Genomic DNA, 22,728 nt, shown 5'->3' on the forward strand with positions numbered 1-22,728 from the left:
AAAGAATGGGTTAGCAACTGCATAGCACAGGGAGATCAGCTTGGTGCTTTGTGACCACCTAGAGGGGTGGGATAGGGAGGGTGGGAGGGAGATGCAAGAGGGAGGAGATACGGGGATATATGTAAATGTATAGCTGATTCACTGTGTTATAAAGCAGAAACTAACACACCATTGTAAAGCACTTATACTTCAATAAAGATGTTAAAAAATAATAATAATTAAAAAAAGAAATGGGCTGGAGCACTACCTGAGCCTCAGTTTCATCATTTGTAAAACGGGCTGATAATACTTGCCTTGCTTTTTCCTTCACTCTTAGAATTGTAGGGAGCCAATGAGATAGGATAGTCTAAGAACTCTGTACATTATCAACTTCCAAACAAATTGTAAGGCATGATAATCGAGTTGGGAGGGAGGGTAGGGGTAGCCAAGGCAAGGGGGGCAAATCTACTGGCATGTGGAATATACAGAACAACACTATGTAAGGAAGAGAAGATGATGTATAAATCAGACTTCCTCCAACAGCCATTTGGATAGTTTTACAAGAAGTAAATTTGACACTATGTGTGTGCTCAATTATTATGACATATTCCTTGATTTTTAGGAATCAGTGTACTCCACTGTTACTTGCTGCCACTTCAGGAGCACTGGACACTGTTCAGTACCTACTTTCTCTTGGAGCTAACTGGAGAAAAACAGATATTAAAGGAAATAATATAATTCATTTAGCAGTGCTAACCTTTCACACGGAAGTTCTCAAGCATGTAATAGAGTTAAATATTCCTGAACTCCCAGTCTGGAAAACTTTAGTAGGTGAGTACAGAACACATAATCTCTTTATAAATAAATGTTCTGATCATTATTCAGTTTAATTATTGGTACTTATTCTGAAATAAAACAAAGTAAAGCATGCATCATATTCTGAGTTAAAATCAGAAATACAAATAATACTGGACTATTTTTGTGTGTGTAAAAGTAGTTTTGTTTCTAAATTAAAATAAAAGAATAATAACCCAGACGATATTTCACATAATTATATTTATTTTTATTTTCCAACTTTCTCCAAAAGTCCAGCCATCCTCGGCTCCATTAAAAAAAAAAAAAAAAAGAGGTAGGAAATAAAGTTTGAGTGGAAAATATAAGATTCCTTCCAATTCATTCCTCACATCCTAATTTTAGAGACAGATTCAGCAACATCTTTCCTCATATTTTGATAATGTTTTGTGAAAAATTCTATTTGAGGTTTTCTCCCCCAATTTATATTCAGTCTAGCCAGAAATATTATAAAGGTAAGAGTTGCTGGCCAACTGAATGTACACATCTAATTTTACTCCCTCTCAAGACCCTACTAAAATTATGTAGAGATTAAATAGCAGCAAACAAGCATTGAAGAGAAAACAGGAAAAAGCAATAAAATATTAAAAACAGACAGGCAAGTCTTAGGACGTAGCAGACCAGAGGAATCATTCCAAGCCAACTCTGGGAAAGCTGAGAACGTCTCAGATTCACACCATAAATCCCTAATAGGCTGGCTGGAGAACTGGCACTGCCAGTCAGGAGTGCTCTCTGCAGAGGCTAACCAAGAAAAACCTAAAGATCTAAAGCGGGGATTCTCCCCAACTAACAGGAAACTGGGAATCTGACCCAAGAGAAAAGCTAAGGGACTTTCAAAGATGACAGCAAAGGGAAGTCCCAGAATGGAAACTGTACCCAGACCAAAAGGAAAGTGTGGGAGGAATAACCAATAGGTACAAAGAAAACTAAGCAGATGAAATAAACTAAGGAAATTATTACCTCCAGGAAAAGCAAAAGTAAGCAGACACAAGGTAGTACACTGCAATACTTAGGTGTGAATAATATCTGTATAGGCATTATAATGTAAGTGTTGAATTTTCATTTAAAAACTATATAGGGAAGGGGGGGAGCAGAGGAAATGGCAGAGCAGTGTTGAAAGAGATAGTTTCCCATTTATCATGACATGAAGTCAATGATGTCTAAAATTGATATAGCCAAAGGTAACTGTGTGTAAATATTTAGAAATGTGGAGATATGTAAATCACAGAAGGTATAGGGAAGAGTCCAAAGTGGCACTATCTGGAGAGAGAAATTCAGAAAAGTGGAGAGGGTGGGGTAAAGAACCGTTATATTTTGCTGTAGGCTTTTTAGTAACATTTAACTCTGAATCATGAGCATATATTACTTTAATAAAACTAAAGGAAAAATTAAACGAATTGGAGAATGAGAACTGACATTTCTCCCAACAACTCATTTTAGGATGGGTTAAGATAAATAAATATTTAAGATTTTCAACCTACTGATGCACAAAGTCTGAGTAACTAGTTTCAAAACTGGCTCAATACCTGATTTTGGAATTTACTGGGTGCTGGGAACACCTTCCAAGTATATCAGTCCAAGAGATACTGGACGGAGTTTTCAGTGTTTATTTGCATGCATATATATCATTATATCTTAGTCTTTTGAGAGGTAACTAAGAAGACTATCCTGCTGCTTTTGATAAAGGCTAACACATTTGAAATGCAGTGGTAGGACCTTCTGGCCCCTAACAGTAACAACCTAATGGCACAAAAAATTCTTGACAGCCACTCCTTCCTACAGCAATTGTTGGGAAGTCCTGATAATGACATGAACACAACCATAACCATGAGCGTCTGGCCACTGCTTCTTTGCTTCGTGCCCTATAATAGCTCTTTCTCCTCACACTACCCATTTCCACTATGAGTAAAAGAAGAATTAGAGTTTATTAGAACTCCCCAGGATTAGCTCTTGGAGTGGAAGCTGAATTTTAAAAGAGAGTACCATGGAGTGAACCAGCTAGGTAGGAGTCAGGACCAGATTTGTTGTTATAGGGGCTGGGTAAAAAGAGATGAGCAAAGATATTTCTATGTGGTTTTGCTTGAACCAGAGATATTGTTTAGAATCATGTATATTTGTATTATTTCCTGTCTGGAGTATAAGTTCATTCAAGATTTTTTAAAAGTATCTTCTTCATACTCAGGAAATGTATAAAGCTTTAATGGATATTAAAATTTTATTGACAGTAATGTAGTTTACTTTGCTGTCCTTGAAAACCCATGCTCAGATTTTATTCAACAACTGATATCAGGCAAGAGAGAGGTATACTATTTTCCAACCAATCTAAGTCATTCAGACCAAAGATAAAAAATTTCAGAGTTTTTTAATACTAATTATATAGACTATAAACTTCAAAGAACATAGGTGTTCAATCCGTTTAAGCACCTCACATGCACAGAGGGGAATTTAATGAATGCAGTTGGTGGTGATATTGGTGACCTCAACTCATGGCTTCACTTGGCCTGTACAGAAACAGAATCAATCATTCCATTACCTCTTATGAAATTACAATGTGTATTTTTCTGTTGAAAACTTACCAGAAATGTTGCAGTGTGAAAGCTATAAAAGAAGGATGATGGCTGTCATGTCTTTAGAAGTAATCTGCTTAGCAAATGATGAATACTGGAAATGTATTTTGGATGCAGGTGATGTAAAATCTATTAACTATCTTTTGCTTATGCTATTTTATGTAGGGATTTATTCAATCACTTTAAAATGTATTTTTAATTATGGAGAAAACTTTTTCGTTGATTTTAACTTTCTATTTTTCTAAGATCATTTCCTTTACCTGTAAACCTTATATTTTATATTCCAAGTGGAAGCTGCACAGGATCAAAAAACTATATAAGGGCTTCCCTGGTGGCGCAGTGGTTGAGAGTCCGCCTGCCGATGCAGGGGACACGGGTTCGTGCCCCGGTCCGGGAAGATCCCACATGCTGCGGAGCTGCTGGGCCCGTGAGCTGTGGCCGCTGAGCCTGCGCGTCCAGAGCCTGTGCTCCGCAACGGGAGAGGCCACAACAGTGAGAGGCCCGCGTACCGCAAAAAAAAAAAAAAAAAAAAACTATATAAATCTCATTTCTCTAAAAGTTTACAAACTTAAAAATTATATTAAATTACTTCATCATACTATCCTTATGTTTACTTTCACTTAAAAATTATCCCTATTCTGTATTGGTACACTTTATTTGTAAAAATAGCAGTTGCAATGTCAGGCCTGGGTTTGTAACTAGCTCTACATTTAGAACTTAGGCTAATTGCTTACTCTCTGCCTAATTTCCTCATTAATAAAATAGTTACTACCTCACAGGATTGTTTTGAGAATAGCACTTCCCATTATAACTTTCTGAAATGATGGAAATATTCTGTCTACAGTATCCATTATGGTAGCCATTACTCTAATGTGAATATTGGGCACAAATGAGATGCTTCATAAATATTTGTTGAATGAATGAAAAATTTATCATAAGTAGTCCCCTAATATGTTCCTAAAAACATGTACAAAAAGCTCTTTGTCCAAAAAAGTGAACCACAGATAAACAAGTCATGATGGAGGTTTCATTTAAGGTAGCTAAATACATATATACGTCCCTAATTATACCTATGATATTTCCAGCATGTCATGTGTGCTCTTTAATGTTTTTCCTTCACATTGAACTAAAGTAACAAGCATCCAACTGAAGCCATATTTTCTATTTTCACCACGCCCAGTGATTTTCATCTTTGAACAAACTGTAATTAATGAGGCTAAGACTGCTTTATACTAGATTCAGCACTTTTCATTTTTCAGTTGATTGTATAAAACATGGGTAAAACATAATAAAATGCTCAAATAATTATATAAATAACTGCCACACAAAGTTGATGCAGTAACCAAAACTGAACTCTACCATATGGTAGCTCAAATCATTTATATATCAATGATCTTAAGTCAAAATTCAATGTTTCAGCGGTGACTTAGTATCACCAATATGAAATGTATGATTGTGTGCTATGTGAAAATCAAATATGTAAACAATGAGAGCCACCTACATTATAGAAAAGAAAGAAAAGTACATTTGCGTAGTTTCAAATGATAATTTTATAAATATTTTACAGAATTATTTGCTGTTTATATGGCAATGCCCATAAACATTATTTAAATCTTACCATGATAAATTGACTACAAATAATTACAAACAATTCATGCTTTTTCTTGATCTTTTCATTGCAGGCACCATTCCTGCCTTAATCAATCTATTAAAAGGTTCCAAAATAAAATTACAGTGCAAAACAGTTGGGTTATTGAGTAATATCTCAACCCGTGCAAAGATAGTGCATGCTCTAGTAGAAGCAGGAGCTATTCCAGCTTTGATCAACCTACTGGTTTCTGATGAACCCGAACTACACTCTCGGTGTGCTGTCATTCTATATGATATTGCTCAACTTGAAAACAAGGATGTTATTGCCAAATATGTAAGCTCTTTTCATAGAACATCATTTTGACTGACTAACTCTCTCATATAGAAGCTAGAAAGATACATACCCATTTCATCATGCAGTGGCCCTCATAAACTCTCAGGGAAGAGCTCCAATCTTAATGAGGATATCAAAGAGAAAACCTGCCACAATCCCATGAGTGCCAAAATTAGACAAGAGCAAGATAGTACCAGAGCAAGCACAGCAAAGGGTTGTCTGTTTTCCCTGTCCCGAAGTCTCACAAGGCAACAGAGTGGGCCCAGGTAGATCATACCTGCACATTGGGTTTGTGTCAAATCTGAGGAACGCTGAGTTTAAGAAACCTATCACTTTGGTAGCAACCAGTAAGCAAGCCTATTCTTTGCCTGGCGGTAGACGTTACCACAACTTTCAAGAATGATAGCAGGATGAGCCAAGATCCAGTAAGTGATAAACAGCATTAGGATATGAGTAAAAGTTGTACTTGCACATGTACCACTTCTAGGGCCCACATCATGGGGTAATGGCATTATAATGAGAAAAACCACAGGCAAATGAAGTGAACAGTAATTCAAGGAAGTGACACATAAAATCTTGCTAGCTTCAGTTTGGCAAGGTCTGGGGAGGAGTTTATGTTACATAAGGAGGTGGTATCATCTAGGATAGCCTAGATGATATTGTGGTAATATCTCCCAAATATCAATGCTAAAAACAAATGAAGATTTATTTCTCAGTCAAAAAAAAAAAAAAAGATAGCTACATAAAAATCCTGGAAAATGGCCCAGGTAAAAGAGCTGTTACAATCTTGATACACTCCCAATACTGGTAGGAGTGCAGAAGACCAAGGGAAAACTGTTTCTCAACAAAATTATCTGGTAAAACTATCACCTGGGACAACATGGAAGACAGGTCAACTGCTTATTTAGCTCTGGGGGATGTGGTTGCTTCTTGTTTTTTATGAGACGATATTAAAAGAAATAGTGCCATCTTGGCTATTTCTATTCTGGCTGGTAAATGTAGTCTATTTGTGTACTAGAAAGAATTAGAAGAAAAAAAAAATTTTTTTTTTGTGAACACCCAGCAATCTTTGCCATGCTGTAGTTTTTCAAATAAAACCCACCTTATTATGTCTATTAATATTTTAGGTAAGATCTTTTAAAGATATTTATAAATAAGGTTATTTTTATAGTTTTTGTCAGGTGACACTTCTTCATTATGGACTGAGTCATTTAGCATTATAAAATATACCCTTTTTGTCAAGTGCAATACTTTTGCCCCAAATTCTGTGTTGTCCAAAATTAGATTTGTGATCTTTGTGTTCTTTTGTGCTCTCATGTTTAATTTGGCTTTGCTTATCGTTTTCTTTTTAACTTTTTGGAGTCATTTTACTTCTTGCTGGTTGTTTTGTTATCAATCATTTGGAAAATATATTAAAATTTTTCCCCTCCCCCCAGGCCCACAACTAGAGTTAGTCAGTTAGTCTTATTCATTTAGACCTCACTTTAGACCTCTCCAGTGATTCTCATCACCCAGAGTTAGGATAAATGTGTCCCTTGTATGCAGTATATTTGGGTTTGCTTTGTCATTCACTTTTATTGAATATAGCTCATTTACATTTATTGATGTGGTGTTTAATCTTAGTTTTGGCATATTTTGTTATTATTTTTGGTTCTCTAAAAATCTTCTGCTGTATGAGCAGTGTTTTCTTCCTCTTTTTTTCTTTATCTTTAAATTCCAGGACTTACACATCGGTGTTAGTTACCTATTTTTCCTGGGGCTTGGTGTGACTTTTCAACACGTACATTCATCTTCTTTTATTTTCAAAATGTTTTCTTGAATTCATGTCTTTAAATATTTTTTCTGTATTATTCTTTCTGTAAATTCATAAACAAGTACTTTTTGAGAGTTTATTGTATGGAAATACACTTCTAGATGTTAGAGTTATAGCAGTGAACAAAACAGACAAAATCCCAGCCTTCATGGAGTTTTTATTCCAGTTGGGGGTAACAAGACAATAAAGAAAATAAACCAAATATAGTATATTCGATGAGAAGAGATGTTAAGGAGGAAAATAAAGCAGGGAAAGGGAAGGGGGGAGCTTGGCAAAAAATACTTCACTAAGAAGCTGGCATTTGAAAGAGGGAGAGGGGTGGGGGAGGGATGGATTGGGAGGTTGGGATTAGCAGATGTAAACTATTATATATAGGATGGATAAATAACAAGGTCCTGCTGTATAGCACAGGGAACTATATCCAATATCCTGTGATAAACTATAATGGAAAAGAATACGAAAAAAGAATGTATATATGTGTGTGTGTGTGTAACTGAATCACTGTGCTATACAGCAGAAATTAACAAAACATTGTAAATCAACTATACTTCGATAAAATAAATTTAAAAAAAGAAGTTGGCATTTGAGTACAAACCTAAAATAGATGAGGAAGTGTGCCATGTTTTTCTGTTGGGAAGAGCATTCTAGGCAGAGGAAACAAATGCAAAGTAAATGAAGGTTTACTTTCATTCAAGGAATGAAAGTAAATTCCTTGAATTTCATTCAAGGAATAGCAAGTAAGCAAAAGTAGCTGAAGAAAGAGAAATAGGAGACACCTTAGCTGGGTAATGGTGGACCACATCATGTAGGGCCATGTGGATAATTGTTAGACACCCTGGCTTTTTCTCTGAGTATGTTAAGCCATTGAATAATTTTGTTCTGGGAAGTTCCATGAAGAGATTTATATCACTCTACCTTCTGTGTTGAAACAGGTGGGCAAGGGTGGATGCAGCAAGACTAACTAAGAAGCTATTTTGGTAATCCAGGTGACAGACAGTGGTGTCTTGAACCAGGGTGGTAATAGTGGAAATGGTGAGAAGTAGTCATATTCTGTATTATTTTTCTGGGAGCTGAGTCACCAGGAGCTGTGGGAAAGCTGAAAGATCTGGAGGGACCTCAAAGGAGACTAAGAAGGAATGGCCACCGAGGTAGGGGGAAACCTGAGGAATCTGTTGTCCTATCAGCCAAATGGGGAACATGTTCAAAGAGGAGAAGAATATCAATAGTGTCAAAGGCTGTTGTAAGATGAAAGTCAAAAGTTGACTGTTGAATTTACTGATCACTGAATTAACTTTAATTAACTAATTAAATCTTAACTACACTTCTCTTTGGGAATACCACTTATTTGTGTATTATATCACCTTTTCCAGTTTTATACAGCTATCATTTTCTCTCTAGTCCTTTTCTACTCACTGTTTTATTTCATTTTTTTCCCCCTCAATCCTATCCTCCTTGTCTCTTGCTATGTTTTCTGGCCTTGTTTATTTTTGTGTAGATTACAGTTTGGCTTTTATATTTTTCCACATCTTTCCTGAGCTTTTCCAGCTTTTGTTTCACCTCTCCCTGTCTCAAAAAATCTTCCCTGAACACTGATGTCTCTCCTGCGCGCCCTTGTTTTATAGAGGTGATTGCCTAATTTTTTTCATTGATAACAATATACCATTTTCAGTTAAAGTTTTTCATCTACTTTATGGCATATTTTTCTTACAAGCATTCTTTATCTGTCATAAGTTTTTCCTATTTTTAATCTTATAATATATTTGGACAGATCCTGTTCTACTTCCTTTTTGAACATTACTCACTTTGAATTAGATAAGTTCTTTCTGGTCTAGCTATTTGCAGGAAATGCATGTGGGAAAGGGCCCAGATCCATGTTCTAGGCTAGCAAGAATATGACATATGCTACAGGGTTGTATGCATGGGTCTGTTCAGCTTCACTTTCCCTTAGCCAGCAGAGACTGTTGCATAGTACTCATAATGTGGATTCTATTTCCTCCACAATGCAAAAGTCTATCTCTTCCTTTTTATCTCACCAATAAGACTACTTGTTCCAAACCTCTTATTGGTATCATTCTTTATTCGTCCTTGCCCTCCTTAATTTTTGAAACTTTAGGACAAATTGGTCCAGGAAAGATCCTGCTGCCATCCTCCATACCCATTCCTCTTGTTCCAGACGGGTGTGTGTGTGTGTGTGTGTGTGTGTGTGTGTGTTGTGTGTGTGTGTGTTGTGTGTGTATGTGTATGTTTTTCTGCCCTTTAAGGTAGAGCCACTTACTTTGGAAAACTGTTCTGCCAGTATTTCCTGTAGCCAGTGGCCATGGGAGGTCTTGCGCATCCCTGTTGGCTACTCATAAACATTTATTATGGTTCAACATTACCGATGTCTCCTAGCTTTATTGAAAATGACATTACATTTCTGTTTCTTATCTTCTTTAATATCCTTTCATTAATTCTGTTAGTAGGGAGAAATGCCATCTTTAATCCACTTAAAATTAAGAAACTATATTAACATTTAAAAATAATATTTTGTGTTGCATAAATATAATTACCAATTACCAATGTGATGTATACAATAGCAAATATTTCCAAATGGGCACTGTATTCAATTGGTATTACTTAGTTGTTTCACTTTTAGATACTTAAATGTTACAGTGAACTTGCAGCCTCAAATTATTTTGGTATAGAGGAGACTATTTGAAAATATATTTATAGAGACTTCCCTGGTGGTCCAGTGGTTAAGACTCTGCACTTCCAATGCAGGGGGTATGGGTTCGATCCCTGGTCGGGGAACAAAGATCCCACATGCCATGTGGTACAGCACAGAAAGGAAGGCAGGAAGGAAGGAAGGAAGGGAGGGAGGCAGAAAATATATTTATAGAATACTTTCTTTAATATTGAAGCATAAGATATGCTCAAAGTTGTAATAACTGTCATTTAATGTGCCATATCCGTAGACACATTTGTTTATGGGCAGTTTTTCTCTCCTAAATAAGCAGATATTTATAGCAAGAAAGATTATAGACTTGTGTTTCTAAATAAAGATAGCATACATCTTAAATAAATTCAATTAAATCTTTTTGTTTATTTTTAGAATGGAATTCCAGCTCTGATAAATCTTTTGAACTTAGACATAGAAAGCGTGCTAGTAAATGTAATGAACTGTCTACGGGTATTATGTATGGGAAACAAAAACAATCAAAGAGCAGTGAGAGACCATAAAGGCATCCCGTATCTTATCACATTTCTGAGTTCTGAGTCAGGTAAGTCTTTAGTTCTATATATTTTAAAGTGACCAGATATATTAAGTGAAGCAAATACATGTTTGGACTTGTCCTTTATGATAGATGTCCTGGATTTATCTTAGGATGGAACTAGACATATGTAACATAACCTAACTTCTGAAACACTTAAATTTAAGCTGCTGGATTTATAAAAGGAATTGACTCTCAAAGCCGTAATTTTTTAAATGTTGAACTAGATATTTTTATAAATGGAAATATTGGCATGAGTAATGAAAATAATGTAGTTAATATGCCCAGGGACTCAAGTAGATGTCTCCTTGTATGAATAAGACACACATTGATCATTGGAAGCTACTTTTCAAGTTACAATAAGGACTTCAGATTTGCTGTTAGATATTTGATATCAGAATTCAAGGTCATCAGATCATTAGGTTAATTAATGATTAATTAATTAACTTCAGTGCCTATGAACACCAGGAACACCAGAAGCTCTGAGGCAGTTTCTGCAGCTACTGCAAATGGTCTCTCAGGTTCTGTAAGAATTTTCTCATTACAGTGAGCATACACATAAACTTAAAATCTATGGTTTTCCCCACATTTGGGGGAATAAAAAATTGGGGGAAAGGTTGTATGTTTTTCTTCCTGCTCAGTTTATCACCTATCTTTCTATCCTAGTCCTCCAAGAATGAATACAGAATAAATATGTTGGCTAAAATGTAAGACAAGGTTATGGATAAGGGGATTGTTGCAGAAGGCTTTCTTTTACTTTAGAACTTCAAATTTAAGCAATTATCATCTTCTAAGGACCTCTATCATGTAGTGAAATCATTTGAAAGTCCTTTCCCTTCATTACAAATTCCTAAAGTCAGGGAATAGGTTTTCCCTATCCTTTTTCTTCCTCCCAACCCCAGATGCTTGCACAAAGCACAAATTGTAGAGGCAATTTGGATAAATAATAAATGAATTCCTAAAAGAAAGCTATAGAAATGAATTACCAAAATCATTTCTTTTTTGGGCTCTTGCCTCATCTGAAACCTAAATAAAAGTAACATCCTATATTGTAATCTGTACTATCTCTTCACTCCAAGGAAGATAAATACTTTTGAAGAAATTTTAATTGTTTTTCTCCCCATTTATAATTTGTAAATTCTACACTTCTAATTTTAGTGCTTTAACAAATGATTCTCCTGTATATTAGCTGTGCTATTAAGTTTTAGGGGATTACAAAAGAGTTTTATTAATTCCAGTATCCTCTTAACTCTTCTGAACCACTCTAAGATTTCATGCATTAAGGTAAAATGGCCCCAAAGTAGATTCACATGCAGTTTCTTAAGACTATGGACTTGTTAACATCTCCAAGAGGTTCCTCAACCTTTGCTGAGTTTGGTTTGTTTGAGGTCTTTGCTTTACCATCTTCAGCTGTTTGTTTCATACTCTTCCCCATATGTATGTACATGCATACATGTTTTTGTTCCTACAGTGCTTCTTATTTCATCTTTTCTAATGCATGCAATTGTCCTGTTCTGTGTTATTAACAAAGGTTTATATAATAACACAACACCACCATGGAAATTCAAATATGTGGTAGAAAGTATATGAAATGATTTTCAACTCCAAACTATCTGAGCAAAATTTAAAGAGTAACCTCATCCTTCTGAAAATGATTATTCATACATTTCACTGCAGAAATATGTTTTCTCCAGATTCTCTGGGATGTTATGTAATGTATAGTATGAGCTCATTATCTTCTAAAATCTGGAACTTTGGAATTCTGAAAGGGTTTTAGATAGAAAAAAAAAACCCAAAACACCTCCATAATTAGGCTTCTTTCACCCAGCTCTTAATGTTGGAGTTCCTCAAGTTTCTGTTCTTGGTCTGCTGCTTTTTTCACACAGCACACGCTTCTTAAGCAATTTTATTTACTCTTAGTAACTTCATTACATTCATAATCTATTCTTCCCAGTTCTCTATCGAAATCCCTGACCTCTCCTCTGAGCTTCAGAGCTAGTCTGGATTATTGAGGTGTAAATAAAGACAGCCCTCTCCCTTTAGAATTTGGGTGCAATTCATAAATAGACACAAGAATGTAATGGAGATCAAAACTTCAGTAACAGCTGGAAAGCTTGCTTTGAGAAAATAGCAAAAAGATAGCACCAAAAGGAAGCTAAGCCATGCATTTGCAATGACTCATTATTTTATGGGGGTAATGAGTAACATTCCTGAGTGGGAGATGAGAGTAGGAATTTCTACTTTTTGGACTGATGCAGCAATATGGGGTAAGAGAAAGAATGGTTCCCTTCACACTCTCTTAATTTTATTACCTTATTAGCTGAAAAACATCCCAAGTGTTACTAGAGTGATCTATCTAAAATACAAAATTGATTATATCTTTCCCTTCCTTTAAATTATTCAGTGGCTCTTTGTCACCTATGATAATGTCCAAAGTTTTAGCACAGCCTATCAGCCTTCTAAACTTCCAACTTGGAAAGGAAATAACCTTCCTGTTATTTCCTGTCACTCCTTTCCTCTCTTATTTTATTCTCAATTAATATTGAACTTATTGCTATTTCATACTTCTGGCCTTTGAGCTTGCTCCACAAGGCTAAGGACTTTGTTTTGTTGGTTCATCATAGTTTCCCAGTACCTAGGACACTCCTAGTAGCCACTCAATAAAATATTTGCTGAATATATAAGTGATTGAATGATAAAAATATTCATAACAAAAAAGTTAATATATTTGACATAAAGTGAGTATGTAAATTGATATGAACAATAAGGCCTTAATAGACAGACAATTAACCTGAATAGAAAGTCTATGAAAGAACAAATGCTAAATTTAGAGAGTGTGGTTGCTTGAATTTAAAAACACCTTTTTGTACAGTTTTAACTTCTGGAAGCATATTGATGTCTTCACATTAAAAAAAAAAACTACATTAAATCTACAAGACAGAAGGAGCAATCTAAAATTGAATACAAACAAAAACAAATGAACCCCATTATATATCAAATGAATTATATAGCTAGATTAAAAAGAAAAAAATGAACATAGGTAGCTTTTTTAAAATTTTAAAGTAGCTTTTAAAGTAACTTTTGAGCACAGTGCTTTACTATACAGCTTCAGTCTAGGGGAGAAAAAAACATATCTTGAATTCTTCGTAGTGGATTTGTATTTCATAGTGATATGGGTGAAACAGCTCTGAACCTGTGTTATAAGTATTGTAGGACTGACCAAATCAATGAAGTGTTAATATTATTGGGTTCTCACTGTGAAAAGAAATATACAGAATGTGGAAAGGCAATAAAGAATCCTGTGGGGTTGGACTGGAATTGGAAAATTGGAAATATATATATTTTCCTAGCCTTATCTGCTAAAAGAGTCTAGTAGCAATGACACTTCAGTAGCAATGAATATACCTAGTACCAAATCTTTATTTCTAAATACCATTCCTCATTAAAAGAAACCAGAGCTTCTTGGAGAAATGATTGATTCCGGGGCTGGGGCAGAGCAGGTACATGGCAAGTCCAAAATATCATATTGTGTCAGAAAGTAAGAAAATGCGCCCCCCTCAAATGGAGGTGTATCTAAAGGACACAGGGGTCAACCTGAAGGAACTCCCACTGGCCCTTCAAGTTGGACAATCTTGGACAATTGCCAAATCTTGGACAGAGAATCAATACAAATAATGAAATTAATGGATTATAACTCATTGAATAAAATAAAAATCCAAGAGCCCATCTTGATGATAAGTGGATAAACAAGGAAATAAATAAATAGAGAAGTAGGGAGAGCTCTTCTTTACAGTAGAATGCAACCGATAAGCATGAAGGGAGCAGTAGCTTTGGAAAATAAACATTTTGCAAACATCATAGTAAAGATTGGTTTGGGCAAAAATCAGTTGTTGCCAAATCTTAGGAGAGTTCTTTGACTTATTTTTGCAACTTTTCTCTGAATTTTATTTTATTTCATTTTTTGGCTGCACTGGGTCTTCGTTGCTGCATGCAGGCTTTCTCTAGTTGCGGCGAGCAGGGGCTACTCTTCGTTATGGTGCACAGCCTTCTCATTGTGGTGGCTTCTCTTATTGCGGAGCACAGGCTCTAGGTGCACAGGCTTCAGTAGTTGCAGCATGCAGGCTCAGTAGTTGTGGCTCACGGGCTCTAGAGCACAGGCTCAGTAGTTGTGGCGCACGGGCTTAGTTGCTCCGCGGCATGTGGGATCCTCCTGGATCAGGAATCGAACCCATGTCCCCTGCATTGGCAGGAAGATTTATAACCACTGCACCACCAGGGAAGTCCCTCTCTAAGTTTTAAAGAGAACAATTACAACTTGTTAATATGCATATATGAAAATGTTTAGATTTACTAGTAACCCAAAACAAAATAAGACACCATTTTTTGCCCTTATGTATACATAAGAATTTATGTATTTATTCTTAATGATAATATCTGTACTTAAAAAGTTACAGTGACATTGATACTCTCATACTCTGATTATTGGAGAGTAGGATGCTATTATCATATCATTTGAAAAGCAGTTTTCTGGGGACCAGGTCAGGTTCAAGACAGCAGCATAGGAAGATGCTGAGCTAACTTCCTCCTGTGGGCACACCAAAATTACAACTACTTGCAGAGCAACTATCTCTGAGAACAACCTGAAGACTAGCAGAAAAGATTTCCCACAACTAAAGATATAAAGAAGGAACCACAATGAGATGGTTGAGGGGGCAGAGACATGGTCTGGTCAGGACCCACACCCCCAACGTAGTGACCCACAAGTGGGAAAGATATCACGGCCACGTAAGTCCTCCCAGTGTAGTGAGGAGTCTGAGCCCCATATCAGGTTCCCCAGCTAGGGCATCCTATGCAAGGAAGATAAGCTCCCAAAACTTCTGGCTTTGAAAACCAGTGAGGCGTATGTTTGGGAGAGCCAGAGGGCTGTAGGAAACTGAAACTGCTCTTATGGGTGCATGCAAAATCTCACATGCTCTGAGGCCCACTGCAGAGAGGCAGCAGTTTGAAAGGTGCCTAGGTCAGACCCACTTGCTCATCTTGGAGAGGCCTCTTGGAGAGGCAAGAGGCAGCTGGGACTCCTACTGGGGAATGAGACACTGAGGCAGCTATTCATGTGATCTTCTACTGTGCTGACACTGATGCTGGCAGGCACATTTTGGAATCCTCCTTCTAGCCTATTAGTGCTAGGGGCCTGCCCCACCCACCAGCTTGCCTGCATCAATGGCTTCACAACTGTCTAACCACCAGAGCACTGCCCACCAGTGTGCCTACAGCAACTACACAAGGCAGGACCTCTCAGTCAGCCAGACCAGGAGCCAGTCCTGCCTAACAGTGTGCCCACAGTAGCTGGCCCCACTACAGCAGAAGGGGGCATATAGCCCACATAAGGACACCCTTTGAGCATCTAGCTCTGGTGGCCAGAGGGGAGCATGCTGTTGGACTCCATAGGACATCTCCTACATAAGGCCACTTCTCCAAGATCGGGAGAGAGAAGGAACCTACCTAATACATAGAAATAAATTTGGAGACTTAGGCAAAATGAGGAGACAGGTGAATATGTTCCAAATGAAGGAACAAAACAAAACCTCAGAAAAAGAACTAAATGAAACAGAGATAAGCAATCTACCTGATAGAGTTCAAGGTAAGAATCATAAAGATGTTCACCAAACTTGTGAGAAGAATGGATGAACACAGTGAGAACTTCAACAGAGTTACAAAATATAAAAAAGAACCAATCAGAGCTGAAGAATACAATAACAGAAATGGAAAATATACGAGAGGGAATCAATGGTAGAGTAGATAATATAGAAGAATGGATAAGTGATCTAGAAGACAGAATCATGTATTCACACAAGCTGAATGGAAAAAAGAAGTAAAAAATTTTTAAATGAGGATAGTTTAAGGGACCTCTGGGACAACATCAGGTGTACCAACATTCACATTATATGGGTCCAAGAAGGATAAGAGAGAAAGGGCAGAGAACTTATTTGAAGAAGTAATAGCTGAAAACTTTCCTAACCTGGAGAAGGAAACAGACATCCAAGTCCAGGAAGCACAGTGTCCCAAACAGATGAACCCAAAGAGGTCCACACCAAGACCCATTATAATTAAAATGTCAAAAATTAAAATCTTAATCTTAAGAGCAGCAAGAGAAAAGCAATTAGTTACATATAAGGGAACTCTCATATCAGTTGACTTCTTGGCAGAAACTTTGCAGTCCAGAAGAAAGTGGCATGATATATTCAAAGTGCTGAAAGGAAAAAACCTACAACCAAGAATACTCTACCTGGCAAGGTTATTCAGAATTGAAGGAGAGAGAAGAGTTTTACAGACAAAAGCTAAAAGAGTTCATCACCATTAAACCAGCCTTACAAGAAAGGTTAAAGGGAGTTCTCTAAGCAGAAAAGGCCACAACTAGAAATAATAGAATTATGAAAGAAAAAATATCACTGGTAAAGGCAAGCATATAATAAAGATAATGGATTAACCACTTACAGAGCTAGTAGACAGCTTAACATGGGGAGGGGGTAAAATTTTAGAGCTTTTAAAATGTGTTCAAACTTAAGAGATCATGAACTTAGAATAGACACCTATATACATAGATTGTTACCTATGAACCTAGTGGTAACCATAAACCAAAAACTTATAATAGATACACAAAAAATGAGAAAGGAACCCAAACATAACACTAAAGATACTCATCAAGTCACAAGGGAAGAGAGCAAGAGAAGAAAAAAGGAACAGAGAAGAACTACAAAACAACCAGAAAACAGTTAACAAAATGGCAATAAGTACATGCCTATCAAAAATTAATTTAAATGTAAATGGACTAAATGCTCCATACAAAACATATAAGGTGGCTGAATGGATAAAAAACAAGACCCATAAATATGCTGCCTACCAAGACTCATTTTATTTTTATTTATTTATTTATTTGTTTTAAAAATAAATTTATTTTATTTACTTATTTTTGGCTGCATTGGGTCCCTGCTGCTGCGTTCGGTCTTTTCTCTAGTTGCAGTGAGCAGAGGCCACTCCCCACTGCGGTGCACAGGCCTCTCACTGCGGTGGCCTCTCCTGCTGCGGAGCACAGACTCCAGGCATGTGGGCTTCAGCAGTTGCGGCACGCAGGCTCAGCAGCTGTGGCCTGTGGGCTCTAGAGCACGGGCTCTAGAGCGCAGGCTCAGTAATTGTGGCACACTGGCTTAGCTGCTCCATGGCATGTGGGATCCTCCTGGGCCAGGGTTCAAACCCGTGTCCCCTGCATTGGCAGGCGGATTCTCAACAACTGCACCACCAGGGAAGCCCCCAAGACTCATTTTAGATCTAAAGATACACATAGACTGAAAGTGAGGGGATGGAAAAAGATATTCCATGCTAATGGAAATAAAAAGAAAGCTGGAGTAGCAATACTTATATCAGACAAAATAGACATCAAAACAAAGACTGTAACAAGAGAAAAAGAAGAGCATTACATAATGATAAAAGGTATCAATCCAACAAGAAGATATAACATGTATAAATACATATACACCCAAAATAGGAGCACCTAAATACATAAAGCAAATATTAACAAACACAAAGGGAGAAACTGACATTAACACAGTAATAGTAGGGGACTTTAACACCCACTTACATCGATGGACAGATCATCAAAACAGAAAATCAATAAGGAAACATTGGCCTTAAATGATACATTAGACCAACTGAACTTAACAGATATATATGGAACATTCCATCCAAAACCAGCAGAATACACATTCTTTTCAAGTGCATATGGAACATTCTCCAGATATATAGCTTGCTAGGCCACAAATCTAGTCTCAACAAATTTAAGAGGACAGAAATTATATGAAGCATCTTTTCCGACCAAATGATATGAAATTAGGAATCAATTACAGGAAAAAAAATGGGAAAAACACAAAAACACATAGAGACTAAACTACATGTTAATTAAAAAAAAAAAAAAACCAATGGGTCAATGAAGAAATCAAAGAGGAAATCAGAAAATACCTTAAGAAAAATAAAAGTACAACTTTCCAAAATCTATAGGACTTAGCAAAAGCAGTTCTGAGAGAGAAGTTTAGCAATACAGGCCTATCCCAGGAAATGAGAAAAATCTCAAACAGTCTAACCTTACACCTAAAGGAACTAGAAAAAGAATAGCAAACAAAAAAAATTAGTAGATGGAGGAAATAATAAAGATCAGAGTGGAAGTAAATGAACTAGAGACAAAAAAGATAGAAAAGATCAAGGAAACTAAGAGCTGGTTGTTTGAAAAGATAAACAAAATTTATAAACCTTTAGCCAAACTGATCAAGAAAAAAGAGGGCCCAAATAAATAAAATTATAAATTAAAAAGGAGAAATTCCAACTGACACCACAGAAATACAAAGGAACATAAGATACTACTACAAACAATTACACACCAACAAATTGGATAACCTAGAACAAATGGATAAACTGAATCAGGAAGAAATAGAAGCAGACCGCTACTAGCAGTGAAACTGAATCATTAATCAAAAAACTCCCAATAAACTAAAGAATTCACAGGGGAATTCTTTTTTTTTTTTTGCGGTACGCAGGCCTCTCACTGTTGTGGCCTCTCCCGTTGCGGCTTTGGACGTGCAGGCTCAGTGGCCATGGCTCAAGGGCCCAGCTGCTCCGCGGCATGTGGGATCTTCCTGAACCGGGGCACGAATCCATCTCCCCTGCATCGGCAGGCGGACTCTGAACCACTGTGCCACCAGGGAAGCCCCGGGAATTCTTTTTTTAATAAAAATAATGCTATGAACGTTTGTATACAAGTATTTTTTTAAGGTTTTTTTTTTTTTAATTTATTTTTGGCTGCGTTGGGCCTTCGTTTCTGCGCACAGCCTTTCTCTGGTTGCAGAGAGCGGGGACTACTGTTTGTTGCAGTGTGTGGGCTTCTCATTGCAGTGGCTTCTCTTGTTGCGGAACATGGGCTCTAGGTGCACAGGCTTCAGTAGTTGCAGCACATGGGCTCAGTAGTTGTGGCTCGCAGGCTCTAGAGCACAGGCTCAGAAGTTGTGGTGCATGGACTGTTTCTCCATGGCATGTGGGATCTTCCCAGACCAGGGATCAAACCCGTGTCCCTTGCATTGGCAGGCTGATTCTTATCCACTGTGCCATCAGGGAAGTCCCTTCACAAGTGAATTCTATCAAACATTTGTAGAAGAGTTAATACCTATCCTTTTCAAACTATTCCAAAAAACTGAAGAGAAAGGAACACTTCCAAACTCCTTCTGTGAGGCCACCATTGCCCAGATGCCAAAACCAAAGAAACTCCAAAAAAAAAAAGAGAGAAAATTAAATGCCAATATCCCTGATGAACATGGATGCAAAAATCCTCAACAAAATATTAGCAAATTCAACAATACGTTAAAAGGATCATACATGATCAAGTGGCATTTATCCCAGGGATGGTTCAATGTCCACAAATTAACCAGTGTGATATACCACATTAACAAACCAAGGATAAAAATTCTATCATCTCAATAGATGCACAAAAAGCTTCTGACAAAATTCAACATCCATTTATAATAAAAACTCTCAACAAAGTGGGTATAGAGGTAATATACCTCAACATAATAAAGGCCATATATGACAAAATCACAGCTAATATCATAGACAGTGAAAAGTTGAAAGCATTTCCTCTAAGATCAGGAATATGACAAGGATGCCCACTCTTGTCACTTTTATTCAACTAGTAGTGGAAGTTCTAGCCACAGCAATCAGAAAATAAAATAAAAAAAATAAAAAGACTCTAAATTGGAAAGAGAAAAGTAAGATTGTCACTGTTTGCAGGTGAAATTATACTACTATATATAGAAAACCTGAAAGAGGCCACCAAAAAACTATTAGAACTAATAAATGAATTCAGTAAATTTTCAGGATACAAAATTAATTACAGAAATCCATTGTGTTTCTGTACACTAATAATCTATCAGAAAGAGAAATTAAGAAAACGATACCATTTACAATTCCATCAAAAATAATAAAATACCTAGGAATAAATTTAACCAAGGAGGTGAGAGACCTGTATTCTAAAAACTGTAAGATATTGATGAAAGAAATTGAAGTTGAAACAAATAAATGGAAATATATACCAAGCTCGTGGACTGAAAGAATTAATGTTGTTAAAATGGCCATACAACCCAGGGTAATCTACAGATTCAATGAAATCCTTAATAAAATACCAATGACATTTTTCACAGAGCTAGAACAAATGATCCTAAAATTTGTATGGAACCACAACAGACCCAAATAGCCAAAGCAATCTTGAGAAAGAAGAACAGAGTGGGAGGTATCACACTCCCTGATTTCAAACTATACTACAAAGCTATAGTAATCAAAGCAGTATCATGCTGGCACAAAAAGAGCCACATAAATCAATGGAACAGAAAGAGAGCCCAGAAATAAACCCATGCTTATATGGTCAATTAATCTGTGACAAAGGAGGAAAGAATATACAATGGGGAAAAGATAATCTCTCCAATAAATGCTGTTGGGAAAACTGGACAACTTCATGCAAAAGAATCAAACTGGACACTTTCTTACACTGTATACAAAAATAAACTTGAAATGGATTAAAGACTTTAAGACCTGAAATTTTAAAACTTCTAGAAGAAAACAGGCAGTATGCTCTTTGACATTGATCTTAGCAATATTTTTTGAATATTTCTCCTCAGGCAAGTGAGACAAAACCAAAAATAAACAAATGGGACTAAATCAAACTAAAAAGCTTTGCATAGGAAAGGAAACCATCAACAAAATGAGAAAACAACCTACTGATTGGGATAAAATATTTGCAAACAATATATCTGATAAAAACTTAATATCCAATATATAAAGAACTCAAATGACTCAACATTACAAAAACAAACAAAAAAAACAAAACCTAACAATCCAATTAAAAAATGGGCAGGGAACCTGAATAGACATTTTTCCAAAGAAGATATACAGATGGCCAAGAGACATATGAAAAGATGCTCAACATCACTAATCACCAGGGAAATGCAAATCAAAACCACAATGAGATATCATTCACACCTCTTCAAAGGGCTATCATCAAAAAGATAGCAAATAACATGTGTTGCTGAGGGTGTGGAGAAGAAAGAACCCTCTAGCACTGTTGGTGGGAATGTAAATTGGTGCAGCCACTATGGAGAGCAGTGTGGAGATTTCTCAAAAAATTAAAAATAGAACTACCAAATGATCCAGCAATTCCACTTCTAGATGTTTACCCAAGGAAAACTTATACCCTAATTCAAAAAGATAAAAGCACCCCTATTTTCAATTAGCATTATTAACAATAGTCAAGATATCGAAGCAACCTAAGTGCCTACTGATAGATGAATGAATAAAGAAGATGTAGTATATATACACAACGGAATATTTACAGCCATAAAAAAGAACGAAATCTTGCCATTTGCAGCAATATGGATGGAACTAGAGGGTATTACACTAAGTGACATAAGTCAGACAAAGACAAATATATTACTTATGTGTGGAATCTAAAAACCAAAACACATGAACAAACAAAACAAAAACAGACTCATAGATGCAGAGAACAAACTGGTGATTGCCAGAGGCAAAGGGAGTTTGGGGGTTGTGCAAAATAAGTGAAGGGGATTAAGAAGTACAAACTTCCAGTTATAAAATAAGTCACAAGGATGTAGTATACAGCATAAGGAATATGGCCAGTAATATTGAAATAACATTGTATGGGAATAGATGGTTACTTTTTGAGTTGATCATTTCATAATGTATTTAAATATCAAATAACAATGCTGTACACCTGAAACTAACATAATATTGTATGTCAACTATACTTCAATTTAAAAAAGAAGAAAAAGGGGAAAAAAAGAAAATAAATTTACTGCAAATGTATTAAGTTATTCCAATAGTTCCTAGGACTCTTATAATAAGGGGAAAAAATACAAACAGGAAGGAAATGTGCCAAGATTTCTCCTAAGCATTGTTTAAAACAGTGAAAAGTTGGAAACAACACATTATTTTTTAAAATGCAAATGTTTAAGGAAATGTGATACACCCATTAATGGAATATTTAGGAGACACTGATATTCATAAAGAATGGGAAAAATTTTATGGTAAATTAAAATGCAGGATACTGTGTTTATAGTACCACTATATTAAATATGTAACACTAAAGTTATCTATATTTATATATTATATATATTTATAAAAGTAGTGGATGAGATTAAATGAAATGTTTGTGCTTGGGTGGTGAAAGTCTGGACAATTTTATTTTTTCTATTTTTCTTTATTTTCTAAATTTTCTAAACTCTATAAATTTGA

At 36.2% G+C, this 22,728-nt stretch overlaps 1 protein-coding gene across 1 annotated transcript in view; it reads left to right on the forward strand.

Moving 5' to 3' along the window:
- Window positions 1-22,728, forward strand: part of ANKAR (ankyrin and armadillo repeat containing) — a 79,939-nt gene that overhangs the window by 23,888 nt on the left and 33,323 nt on the right. Inside the window, exons 8-11 of the mRNA XM_065880820.1 lie at window positions 602-810; window positions 3,411-3,515; window positions 5,081-5,322; window positions 10,227-10,395. Of these exons, the coding sequence (XP_065736892.1) occupies window positions 602-810; window positions 3,411-3,515; window positions 5,081-5,322; window positions 10,227-10,395 (725 nt within the window). The remainder of the gene's footprint in view (window positions 1-601; window positions 811-3,410; window positions 3,516-5,080; window positions 5,323-10,226; window positions 10,396-22,728) is intronic.

Source organism: Phocoena phocoena, chromosome 7, assembly GCF_963924675.1.
Source record: "Phocoena phocoena chromosome 7, mPhoPho1.1, whole genome shotgun sequence".
In the NCBI taxonomy this organism is placed as follows: domain Eukaryota; kingdom Metazoa; phylum Chordata; class Mammalia; order Artiodactyla; family Phocoenidae; genus Phocoena; species Phocoena phocoena.